The 13,678-nt window shown below is 48.5% G+C and overlaps 1 protein-coding gene across 1 annotated transcript in view; it reads right to left on the reverse strand.

Annotated features, from left to right (window-relative positions):
• LOC139269232 (solute carrier family 2, facilitated glucose transporter member 11-like) overlaps positions 1 to 13,678 on the reverse strand; it is a 94,963-nt gene that overhangs the window by 54,069 nt on the left and 27,216 nt on the right. Inside the window, exon 6 of the mRNA XM_070888322.1 lies at positions 370 to 499. Within this exon, the coding sequence (XP_070744423.1) occupies positions 370 to 499 (130 nt within the window). The remainder of the gene's footprint in view (positions 1 to 369; positions 500 to 13,678) is intronic.

Raw genomic sequence — 13,678 nt, forward strand, 5'->3', positions numbered from 1 at the left:
AGAAATTTCTATTTAGGAATGTCGAGGCGTGAATTCCCCTAGCTGTCATGTGTGGCAGCATCATAAATCTGTCTGTAATTGTTTCCTGTGAAACTGTAAACACGTTCTTCCACGAGATAAAGCTGAATGATTGTGGTTTGCGGACACTGCTGCAACAACAGTTACCCATAGCAGCCAGAGACAGTCTTACTCTGCTCTTTATGAGCTAAATATGTACCGTGGTAAGGAGCCACATATAAAGTTCAATCCCGATCAATGGTGAGTATTACAGATGTCCAGTCTATGATCCGGGTCTCGCATTGCCTGAACCGCAAAATGAACAAATCGTTGGTTGGTTAGTTTAAACTATGCTCACGGTTTAAGGTTTACCTGAGTCCAACTACCAGCCCCATCCATTTCCCAAAGGCAGCAAATACAGCACGGGTCAGACACACAGCACCTCGCAGCTCCTTCGGTGCTATTTCCCCGAGGTACAAACCGTGAGCGACCAGTCCAATGCCTTTTAAATAGAAACAGGATAGAGAATGTGCATCAGCAACAATGATAAGAGTTGGTGCAGTGGTACAGTTTAGCTCCAGTTCTTGCAGGCAGCAGCTAGAGCTATTTGCCACGAGCTCACTCGTGTTTAAAGCTTGAAGATAAATTAAATATGGTTAAGCTTCGTTTGTGAGTTGGGGCAGATATTCAACTAGTCACCCGGGAGTAAAACTGGGCTTTGTGGATCGAGCGCCTGTTGGAGAGACTGCCCGATCACTGGACATTTTCATGCCCACAGTAGCAATGAAAATCGAGCAGTTTCTATAATGGACAGCTGATCCACCATGTCAAGTAAGTTTGTGATTTTGTGAGCGGGTTCCTTTTTAAAAAGCAAAGGGGAGAAAATGGCGGTCGGAGGCTTCCTTCAGACAAATGCCTCCAACCCGAAAAAAAAAATTATGAAAATAACTGATGGTCCCGGAGGAAAGTAGGATTGCAGTCGGAGGCCTCGATTCGCTGTGCAGCGTACAGGAACATGTCCTCCAGGTACGTATTCGTATCCTGGAATCACTATGCAGTATTCTCATTGATAATAATGGGAGCTCCGGTTTTATGAGCTCCCAGTACTATCAATGAGAATACCCCCTTAAAACAAGAAACACAGCACAATAAATAAAACAAACACTTCACATATTTAACATTCATTGAAATTGAATGTACACAAAGTTTTTAGAAAAAAAATTATTAAAAGCATTTTTTTTATGTGTTTTAATAGGGTTAAAAATAAACTTACCTTAATGGACAAGGTTTTTAATATAAAAATGAGTGATTAAATTTAACTTTTGTATGTTTTAAAACTCTTACACTGGTAAAAGTAAGCCATATGCCTGCTTTTAATAGGATTTGAAGGACATTTGCTGGGCAGGAGTTGGGCAAATACACAATCTCTGCCGCACGGATGTCCTTCCTGCAGGGAAATGTTGGAAAAGCCGGTTCTCCGTGTATTGCGCGGTGAGAACCGACATTAGCGAGGCCTCTTCAGGTGTATGCGCACATGGTACGCACGTCGTATGCACCTGGCAAGGACACAATTTTCTGTCCAGTGATACGGACATGATTCACCAGCATCCCTGGGATCACATGGGCCAGGCCAACCAATCAAAAAGGGGGATTCCTATGATGCTTATGCGGATTCTATTTACAAAGGGAATCCCCACAAGCATTTGAGAAATCCTCAATAAATAACATTTAACAGCACTTGAATAAAAATAAATGATCACAGGTTCAAAATGAATTAAAAGACCCTTGAAGTCAGCATTTTAAATAAAAAATTTATTTTTTGAAAAATAAATTTGAACGTTTTAAAACGGGCCAAAATGACCAATTTAAATGTATGTGCATGTTTAAATCATTTAAAATTTTTATTTTAACATTTATTTTTACCCTTACACTGGTAAAAGAAAGCCTTATACCTGTTTTGACCAGGTGTAAGGGTTTCGTGGGCATTCGCTGGGCAGTAGTTGAGCAAATATCCCAACTCTGCACCAGTGGAAGTGATTTTGTAGCAGATGTGGTGGATCTGTCCAAGTGAAACTTAACAGATCGCAAGTTCAGGGTTTTCGGTTTTTTTTGTGCTTGCCGGGCCATTCTGGAGGCTTGCGACAGCTGCCACTGGAACATGGGGAAGGCAGACAGGGTGACTCTCCCTCCTTCACCGCAAAGCAGTGCCTACCCTCCACTGAGCATCTCCTCATGGCAGCACAGTCACCATACAGAGTATCAACAATATAAAGCTGCAACTGACCACCCCATGGGAGGGTTGCCATCAAGGGAGAGCAACGCATGGTCCCAGCCATATAATTAAGCAGTTTCTTTTAAGCGCGGTATACATGACATATATACACATATGTGTGTGATTTGCTTCAGTATTAATGCAGTGTGTAAACATTCTATAGGCCTATTGCTTCATGCATTTAACAACACATTTGTGTTTTGATGGATCAGTGAGGAGGATGTTATGCGAGGGATGAGGAGAGGCTCCGAATCTTCTTGATCAGTCTCTGGTTGGCACCCAATCAGGTTTTAAACCAGATAGCTCCATTTTTAAGTCTCACGGTTTTTTTCCCACTGACATCAGTGCTTAAAATCCTACAGCACTGAAGGAGGTCATTCGGCCCATCGTGCCTGTGCCGGCTCTTTGAGCGAGCTGTCCAATTTAGTTCCACTCGCCAGGATTTTCCCCGTAACGCTGCAAATTAGTTGTCTCAAGTACATGTCTAATTCCCTTTCAAAGGTTCCTGTGGATTCTGATTCCACACACTTTCAGAGAATGCGTTCCAGATCTTAGCAACCTTCTGTGTGAAACACTTCTCCTCATTTATCCTCGAGTTCTTTTGCCAATTATTTCAATTTTATGACATCCGGTTACCGACCCACTTGCCAGAGAAAACAGTGGGGCTGAAATTCCGGCACGCCAGAAAGCTGCACACCGACGATTTCTGAACTGTTTTTACTGCCAGGAGCGTGGAGGTGGCCGTCCGATCCATTTTCAGGACTCCGACGTTTTTTTTACGTTGGACCGGAAGCCGGTCATAAAGGGAGCGGAAGTGCGGCGGTAAGTGAAGCTGAGGGGCGGAAGTTGGGGTGGGATCGAGTCCCCGCCGCTGTCAATCAGCGGCAGAGCGTTGGTAACATCACAGTGCGTGTGCGTCCCCTCCATTAAAGGGGAGAGAGAGTGGGGCATTTTTTAACTTCGGCCAATGGAACACCAGGGAGGGTTTCGGCCGGGCCAGCGGCCTGGAACCCAAGAGGGGGTGTCAGGCTGCCTGTTGGGGGCCCGGCCGAACCCGGGGGGGAACAATTGTCCGGCCGACATGGAAGTCGGCGGGCAAGAAAAATTGTATGAAGGTCGCGGCATTCAGCTCTCCCCTTTAATTTCTGCCGCAATGCCAGGGCCGAGAGAGAGGAGACAAGGTGCACCGACAGAAAAAGCTGATGGGGGCACCGCACGGTGGGGCATTGATTTTATATACTGAATTTGGGTCGGGAAAAATGGAGGTGAGGGATAGCGGCGGGGCGAGCTTTTTTGCGGCGGTCGGCAGCAGCGAGGCGGAAGTGGGTGAAGGCCAAAAAATTGCCGAGCTGAATTTGGGTCGGGGCGGCCAGTTGACCACAATCGGCCGTAGGATTCCACCACATGGCCGCTGCAAACAGACATTAACGGTTCTTTCCGAGACCCTGAATTTCAGCCTCAGTGTCTCCCGACTAGCTCTATCAAAACTGATATGTCCTTATTATACAGTATAAATGCACACAAGGCCCATACTTGAGAGAAGGTCACTCTGTGACCAGTTACCTTTATTACCAAGACCTCAAGTTATACCTGAAAGTCCAGGTTAGGAGTGTCTCCCACAAGTTCACCCCCTTGTGGTCAATGTTCTCAAGGTGTACAACTTAGGTCAGCTTATACATGGGTTACAATGATAGTTGAATACATGACATCACCTGCCCCCCCCACCCCAAAGTCTTATTGGGATCACAGGTTAAGTCACTCTGGTGGTTTATGCTCCCTTGTAGAGCGCCTGAGTTGGGGCTCCGGTTGTTGGGCACTGGCCCGAGTGTCTGCTGTTTGCGGTGCCTCAGGCCTGTCCGGACTGCCCACAGTGACTGGGCTCTCCTCCACTTGGTTCCGGTGTTCGGTCACCTGTGGTGGAGTAAACTCTACGTCATGTTCTTCCTCTGCTTCTTCTATGGGGTTGCTGAACCTCCTTTTAGTTTGATCCACGTGTTTGCGGCAGATTTGTCTATTGGTAAATTTAACTACCAAAACCCTATTCCCCTCTTTGGCAATCACACTGCCTGAAAGCCATTTGGGCCCTGCAGCGTAATTAAGGACAAAAACAGGATCATTGACATCAATACATCGCGCCCTCGCATTCCTGTCATGGTAGTCACATTGTGACTGACACCTGCTCTCAACAATTTCTTTCATAGCAGGGTGTATAAGGGATAACCTGGTTTTGAGCATCCTTTTCATTAGCAGCTCTGCGGGTGGAACCTCTGTGAGCGAGTGTGGTCGGGATCTATTGGCCAACAGGAGGCGTGATAAGCGGCTTTGTAGGGAACCCCCTTGGATTCTGAGCATCCCCTGTTTGATTATCTGCACTGCTTGTTCCGCCTGGCCGTTTGAAGGCGGCTTGAACGGTGCCGTTCTGACATGGTTGAGTCCATTGCCTGCCATGAAGTCCTGGAATTCAGTGCTTGTGAAGCATGGGCCATTGTTGCTGACCAAGACATCCGGTAGACCATGGGCGGCGAACATTGCCTGTAGACTTTCTACCGTGGCAGAGGATGTGCTTGAATTTAAAATGCACACTCAATCCATTTGGAGTAGGCGTCTACAACAACCAAAAACATTTTTCCCATGAAAGGATCTGCGTAGTCCACATGGATGCGTGACCATGGCTTGGCGGGCCAGGACCAGGGGCTTCCCTGGGTGTGTTGCCCAGCTGAGCACACGTGTTGCACCTGCGAACACAAAGTTCCAGGTCTGCATCTATCCCTGGCCACCAAACGTGTGACCTGGCAATTGCCTTCATCATGACAATGCCCGGGTGCTCATTGTGAAGTTCTCTGATAAACACCTCTCTGCTCCTCTGGGGCATGACTACTCGGTTTTCCCACAGTAGGCAATCGGCCTGAATCGGGAGTTCATCCTCACGCCTATGAAATGGTTTAAATTCCTCAGGACATGCCCCGTACGTGGCTGCCCAGTCCCCATTCAGGACACATTTCTTAACTAAAGAAGTAGCGGGACTTTATTTGTCCAGACTTTAATCTGACGGGCTGTCACAGGTGAGCCTTCGCTTTCGAAAGCTTCAACAGCCTTGACCATCTCAGCATCATGCTCAGTTGCCCCCTGAGTGGTGGCTAGTGGGAGCCTGCTGAGTGCATCGTGCAGTTTTCAGTGCCCGGTCTGTGCCGAATTGTGTAGTCATAGGCGGCTAACGTAAGTGCCCACCTCTGTATGCGGGCCGATGCATTCGCATTGATGGCCTTGTTGTCAACTAAAAGGGACGTTTGGGGTTTGTGATCTGTCTCCAGCTCAAATTTCCTGCCAAGCATTTTTTTTTACTGCATATACACATGGTAGCACTTCCTTTTCTACCATCCCGTAGCCCCTTTCTGCCTGGAACAGACTTCTGGAGGCATAAGCTACCGGCTGTAACTGACCATTGGCATTCACATGTTGCAACACACACCCGACCCCATAGGACGACGCATTGCACGTTAGAACAAGTTTCTTACACGGGTCATATAACGTTAACAGTTTGTTGGAGCATAACAAATTGCGTGCTCTATCAAAAGCCCTTTCCTGGCTGTCCCCCCAGACCCAATCGCGACCTTTGCGTAGGAGCACGTGTAGCGGCTCTAACAGCGTGCTCAATTTGGGAAGAAAGTTACCAATATAGTTCAGGAGCCCCAGGAACGAACACAGCTCCATCGGTTACGGGGTCTGGGTGCTCTCTGGATCGCTTCCGTTTTGGAAGTGGTGGGTCTGATCCCGTCTGCTGCTACCCTCCTCCCCAGAAATTCTACCTCTGGAGCTAAGAAGGCCTTTTTCAGTCGCAGCCCTACCCGGTCCAGTCTGCGTAGCACCTCCTCCAGGTTGTGGAAGTGTTCTTCAGCATCGTGACCCGTGATGAGGATGTCGTCTTGAAAAACCACCGTCCTTGGAATCGACTTGAGGAGGCTTTCCATATTTCACTGAAAGATCGCGGCGGCCGAACGAATCCCAAACAGACATCTGTTGTACTCAAACAACCCCTTGTGTGTCGTGATGGTGGTCAGCTTCTTCGACTCACTTGCCAGCTCCTGGGTCATGTAAGCTGAGGACAGGTCCAATTTTGAAAAAAGTTTGCCACCGGATAGCGTCGCAAAGAGGTCCTCCGCTCTCGGTAGCGGGTACTGGTCTTGGAGTGACACCCGATTGATGGTGGCCTTGTAATCGTCACATATCCTGACCGACCCATCCGCCTTGAGCACCGGCACAATCGGGCTCGCCCAGTCATTGAATTCGACTGGCGAGATGATGCCTTCCCTCAGCAGGCGTCCAATTCGCATTCTATCTTTTCCCGCATCACATACGGCACCGCTCTGGCCTTGTGGTGTACTAGCCTGGCATCCGGGTTTATGTGAATCACTACCTTGGCCCCCATGAAAGTGCCGATGCCAGATGGAAATAGTGAGTCAAATTTGTCCAGGACCTGTGAGCATGATACTCGCTCCACAGAAGAAATTGCATTGACATCGCCCCATTTCCAGTTCATGACAGCAAGCTAACTCCTCCCCAGTAGTGCAGGACCATCCCCCACGACAATCCAGAGTGACAACCTGTTCTCCGAATCTTTGTGGGACATGACTACCGTGGCGCTGCCTAGCACCGGAATGATCTCCTTTGTAGATGTCCGTAGCTGTGCGTCAATCGGCAATAATTTTGGTCTCCTGGCCTTGGACACCCACAACCTTTCGAACTGTTTGATACTCATCAGGGACTGGCTGGCCCCCGTGTCTAGCTCCATTAATACTGGGATGCCATTGAGGAGCACTTTCATCATTATCGGTGGGGTCCTGGTATATGAACTGTATACATGCTCCACATGAACTCGCTGAACTTCACCTTCCAGCGATTTCCCCCAGTATTCATTTGGCCTCATAGGGCTTACATCGGGCCCGTCCTCCTCGTACATCAACCTGGCTGCAGGCTTCCTGCACATACGCGCCAAGTGACCGCTGACCTTGCAGTTTCTGCAGATATATTGCTGATACCTGCAAGCTCTGGCTGGGTGTTTGCCTCCACACCTCCAGCATGAGCTGGAGGCCCCGTTGTTGGAAACTAAAGGTCCATTACCAGTCGATCGTCTCTGACTGTCTCTGTAACTGTCCTTAAGTGCACCATTAACAGGTGTTGATGGCCCCATTACTGGCCGCATTGTCCATTGCGATGGCATGAATCGGCGTTCAGCTAGCCATTGTCTCTGTTGAATTCCCCCTTTGGGTTCGACTACATGCTGGGGCATGTCCGATTGCCCTTGTCTGCCCAAAGAACCGTGTGCCGCGTTAACAATGTTGACTCCCTGGTCGTTTGCCGCATTTGAGCCAAGATTTTTGTCATACATAATTCTGGTCTCTTCCTCTCCTGAGATAAATGTCTGGGCTATCAGAGCTGCCGCTTCCAAGGTCAAGTCCTTGGTCTCAATCAGTTTCCTGAAAACCCCAGCATGCCCGATGCCCTCAATAAAAAAGTCTCGCAGCATCTCCGCTCTGCATGCATCTGGGAACTTACATAGGCTCGCCAGTCGCCGGAGGTCTGCCATGAAGTCTGGAACACTTTGCCCTTCTCGCCACCGGTGCGTGTAAAACCGGTGTCTCGCCATGTGCATGCTGCTTGCCGGTTTAAGGTGTTCCCCGATCAACTTACTGAACTCTTCGAATGTCTTGTCTGCTGGCTTCTCTGGCGCTAGAAGGTCCTTCATCAGGGAGTAAGTTCTGGATCCACAAACCGTCAGGAGATGAGCCCTGCGTTTGTCGGCCGAAACCTGTCCCAACCATTCCTTAGTGACAAAACTTTGCTGTAGTCTCTCAATAAAGTCATCCCAATCATCACCAACACATCCCTCTCTTCTGTGCTGCTAGTGGCCATGCTCGCGTGGTTTAAATCCCAGTTTCTCGTCGCCAATGATATATCCTTACTATACAGTATAAATGCACATGAGGCCCATACTTGAGAGAAGGTCACTCTGTGACCAGTTACCTTTATTACCAAGGCCTCAAGTGATGAAGGTGGGTGGAACTTCCCCTTTTATATCTGAAAGTCCAGGTTAGGAGTGTCTCCCACATGTTCACCCCCTTGTGGTTAATGTTCTCAAGGTGTACAATTTAGGTCAGCTTATACATGGCTTACAATGATAGTTGAATACATGTCAAAAGCTTTGTGAAGTCATTAATAATTAAAGTTTTTCACAGCAAAGAAAAGGTAAAAACTCAGCCTAGATGCCTCCCTCCGCTTCTCATATTTTGTACCTGCCTGGTTTAGGATTTGGGAATCAGTGACAACCCCATTGAGGTGGTACAATGTGGCTCCAACACACTGCAACCCAAATGATTGCTGTGAAATGTTAATGTTTAAGGACCCATTTGGTCAGTGTTTGTATTTATGATCTAACCTGAGAGCTGAGTGGCTCAGAGTTCAGATTTCAAGAACGTTGAGACTCAAATGTTTAAGTTTGATGGGAGTGCCCACTGGTGCAGATTTGAATCAATGCATTTCAGTTGGGACATGAGTGCATAAGCTTGTCTGACACATCAGTGCAGTGCTGAGGTAGTGCAGTATTGCCAGAAGTGCTGTCCAATGGATTGGGTGGATGTTCGAGATCCCATGATATTTCTTAAAGAAGCGCAGAGAGTTCTGCCAGTGTCTTGGCTAATATTCCTCCCTCACCTAGTACATTCCCCACCGCTTGTAGTCGCGCACTACACGGGTCAAACCTGAGTTGTAATTAAAGTTGCTCGAGATTTAATAGACGTGGTCAAAATTATAAAGGATTTTGATAGCATAAATAAGGAGAAACCGTTTTCACTGGCGATAACCAGAGGACACAGATTTAAGATAAATAGCAAAAAAACAAGGGAGGAGGTGAGAATTTTTTCAATGAGTTGTGAGCTGGAATGCACTGCCTGAAAGGGTGGTGGAAGCAGATTCTGTTATGTATTTAACCCTTGGCAACCTGTATCACACCACCACCAGAGGGCCTACCTGTTGGAGTCCCAAGGGATCCCAGCATCATAGAAACATAGAAAATAGGTGCAGGAGTAGGCCATTCGGCCCTGCAAGCCTGCACCATTCAATGAGTTCATGGCTGAACATGCGACTTCAGTACCCTATTCCTGTTTTCTCGCCATACCCCTTGATCCCCCTCGTAGTAAGGACTACATCTAACTCCTTTTTGAATATATTTAGTGAATTGGCCTCAACAACTTTCTGTGGTAGAGAATTCCACAGGTTCACCACTCTCTGGGTGAAGAAGTTTCTCCTCATCTCAGTTCTAAATGGCTTACCCCTTATCCTTAGACTGTGACCCCTGGTTCTGGACTTCCCCAACATTGGGAACATTCAACCTGCATCTAACCTGTCTAAACCCGTCAGAATTTTAAACGTTTCTATGAGATCCCCTCTCATTCTTCTGAACTCCAGTGAATACAAGCCCAGTTGATCCAGTCTTTGGGAGCACGGTATATAAGCAGGCCACCCACGAGGTACCTGCACTCTCGAGTATTATTAAAGGAGCTAAGGTCACATTTACTCATTGTTCACAGTACTCAGTTTCATCCTTTATTATGAGCGTATCAATTGGCGACAAGATAATGAACAACCGCGCGAAAATGCAAAGAACAGTTGGTATGCTGGAGAAGTTCTCAGAAGGGGATGATTGGGGGGCCTTCATGGAGAGACTTGACCAATATTTCGTGCCAACGAGCTGGAAGGGGACGAGGACCCTGCCAAATGAAGGGTGATCCTCCTTGCTCTCTGTGGGGCAACAACCTATGACCTCATGAAGACTCTTCTAGCTCCGGTAAAACCAACACCTAAATCCTATGAAGAATCGTGTACGCTGGTCTGGATGCACCTAAATCCTAAAGAAAGCAATCTGATGGCGAGGTATCGGTTCGACATGTATCAACGGTTGGAGGACCAGGAAGTGGCGAGCTATGTCGTCGAACTAAGGCGCCTCGCAGGACATTGCGAATTTGAGGGATTCCTAGAACAAATGCTGAGAGACTTTTTTCTGCTTGGCATTGGCCATGAGGTAATCCTTCGCAAACTGTTGGCTGTTGAAACTCCAAATCTGAGCAAAGCCATAATGATAGCCCAGGCATTTATGTCCACCAATGGCAACACCAAACAAATTTCGCAGCACAAAGAGCTTTCGGCCAGTACTGTGCACAAAGTAAAGTCGTTTTCGAGCAGAAATATACACGCCGGCTGCTGCACGACCTCAGATGACCCAGAGTCTGCCATCAATTGTTAATGTGAGGCAGTTAACACCTCGTTGGTGTTGTGGAGGTGATCATCGGGCCCATCAATGCCGCTTCAAGCACTATGTGTGCAACGGCTGCAGAACAATGGGACACCTCCAGCAAATGTGCAGGTGAGCTGCAAACCCTGCAAACAACCACGTTGCAGAGGAAGATCGATCCACTGTGGATCAGGCTGAATTGGAGATTCGAACCGATGAGGCAGAAGTGTACGGGGTACACACTTTCACCACGAAATGTCCACCAATAATGTTGAAAGTTGAACTGAACGGAATTCCAGTATCCATGGAACTGGACACAGGTGCAAGTCAGTCCATTATGAGCAAAAAGGCCTTCGACAGGCTGTGGTGCAACAAGGCACATAGGCCCAAGCTCAGCCCCATTCACACCAAGCTAAGAACTTACACCAAGGAACTGATCCCTGTAATTGTCAGTGCAGAAGTCAAATTCTTCTATGATGGAGCAGTGCACGAACTCCCGCTGTGGATCGTGCCAGGGGATGGCCCCACGTTGTTTGGCAGAAGCTGGCTGGGAAAAATCCACTGGAACTGGGACGACATCCGAGCGCTTTCGTCTGTTGACGACGCTTCATGTGCCCAGGTTCTGAGCAGATTTCCATCATTATTCAAGCCAGGCATTGGAAGCTTCTCGGGGGTGAAAGTGCAGATCCATTTGGTTCCCGGTACGCGACCCATCCACCACAAGGCACGGGCGGTGCCATATATGATGCATGAGAAAGTAGAAATTGAGCTGGACAGGCTGCAGTGAGAAGGCATCATCGCTCCGGTGGAATTCAACGAGTGGGCAGTTCGATTGTCCCAGTACTTAAAGGTGATGGCACAGTCAGAATTTGTGGGGACTATAAAGTAACGATTATCCGTTTTTCGCTACAGGACCAGTACCCACTACCCAAAGCAGACGACCTATTTGCGACCCTGGCTGGAGGGAAGACATTCACCAAGTTGGACCCGACCTCGGCCTACATGATGCAGGAGCTGGCGGAATCTTCGAAAGGCCTCACCTGCATCAACACACACAAAGATCTGTTCATCTATAACAGATGCCCATTCGGGATTCAGTCGGCCGCGGCAATTTTCCAACAGAACATGGAGAGCCTGCTAAAGTCGGTCCCTCGCACCGTGGTTTTCCAGGACGACATACTGGTTACAGGTCGGGACACCATTGAGCACTTGAAGAATCTGGAAGAAGTTCTTAGTCGGTTGGATCGCGTGGGACTCAGGTTGAAACGCTCGAAGTGTGTTTTCCTGGGGCCGGAGGTCAAGTTCTTGGGAAGAAGAATCGCAGCAGACAGCATCAGACCCACTGACGCCAAGACGGAGGCCATCAAGAAAACGTTGAGACCACAGAACGTGACGGAGCCGCGGTCGTTCCTGGGACTCCTCAACTATTTCGGTAATTTCCTACCCGGGTTAAGCACCTTGCTAGAACCCCTACATGTGCTACTGCACAAGGGAGACGACTGGGTATGGGGGAATTCACAAGAGACTGCCTTTGAGAAAGCCAGAAATCTGTTGTGTTCAAACAACCTGCTTGTCCTGTATAACCCATGTAAACGATTAGTGCTAGCTTGCGAACGAATCAGGGATTTTGCAACCAGTCGCTTTGCATCCAGGAGACTGTCCAAGGCCGAAAGGTCCTACAGCATGATTGAAAAAGAGGCTCTGGCATTTACGGGGTGAAAAAAATGCATCAGTATCTGTTTGAGCTTAAGTTCGAGTTAGAAACTGACCGTAAGCCGCTCATATCGCTATTCTCAGAGAGCAAAGGTATCAATACCAATGCCTTTGCTCGCATCCAAAGATGAGCGCTCACACTGTCTGCATATAACTATGTAATCCGCCACAGACCAGGCACAGAGAACTGCACTGATGCTCTCAGTCGGCTACCATTGCCCACCACCGGGGTGGAAATGGCACAGCCTGCGGACTTGCTCATGGTAAGGGATGCATTTGAAAACGAAAAGTCACCCGTTACGGCCCGCCAGATCAGGACCTGGACCAGCCAGGATCCTTTACTGCCCTTGGTAAAAAACTGTGTCCTCCATGGGAGCTGGTCCAGCGTCCCAGCGGAGATGCAAGAGGCGATCAAGCCATTCCACAGGCACAAAGACGAAATGTCCTTGCAGGCGGATTGTCTGTTGTGGGGTAATCGCGTGGTCTTGCCCAAGAAAGGCAGAGAAACATTCATTTGTGACCTACACAGCACCCACCCAGGCACTGTAATGATGAAAGTCATAACCAGATCCCATGTGTGGTGGCCCGGCATCGACTCAGATTTAGAGTCATGCGTGCGCCAGTGCAACACTTGCTCCCAGCTAAGCAATGCACCCTGAGAGGCACTGCTAAGTTTGTGGTCGAGGTCCTCCAAACCGTGGTCGAGGATCCACGTGGACTATGTGGGCCCATTTCTAAGCAAAATGTTCTTGGTTGTTGTGGATGCTTATTCAAAATGAATTGAATGTGTAATAATGTCTGTAAGCACGTCCATGGCTACCATCGAAAGCCTATGAGCCATGTTTGCCACACATGGCCTGCCTGATGTCCTAGTCAACGACAATGGGCCGTGTTTCACCAGTGCTAAATTCAAGGAATTCATGACCCGCAATGGGATCAAGCACGTCACATCTGCCCCGTTCAAGCCCACGTCCAACGGCCAGGCAGAACGGACAGTTCAGGCCATCAAGCAAAGCTTGAAACGCGTGTCGGAAGGCTCCCGACAGACCCGGCTGTCCCGAGTGCTGCTCAGCTACCGCACCAGACCCCATTCACTCACCGGGGTTCCCTCAGCCGAGCTGCTCATGAAAAGGGCGCTCAAAACAAGGCTCTCTTATGTCCATTTTGATTTCCATGATCATGTGGAGGGCAGGCGGCATCAACAAAGTGTGTACCATGACCGCGCAAATTTGTCACGCGATATTGAGGTCAATGATCCTGTGTTTGTGCTCAATTATGGACATGGTCCCAAGTGGCTCGCTGGCACGGTCATAGGCAAAGAGGGGAGTAGGGTGTTTCAGTTCAAATTGGCAAATGGACTGATAGAGTATTCAAACAGGCTCATTTAGACAGACTGTGAAAATTCACAGACC

The sequence above is a fragment of the Pristiophorus japonicus genome, chromosome 8 (assembly GCF_044704955.1).
Source record: "Pristiophorus japonicus isolate sPriJap1 chromosome 8, sPriJap1.hap1, whole genome shotgun sequence".
NCBI classification, from domain to species: Eukaryota; Metazoa; Chordata; class Chondrichthyes; family Pristiophoridae; genus Pristiophorus; species Pristiophorus japonicus.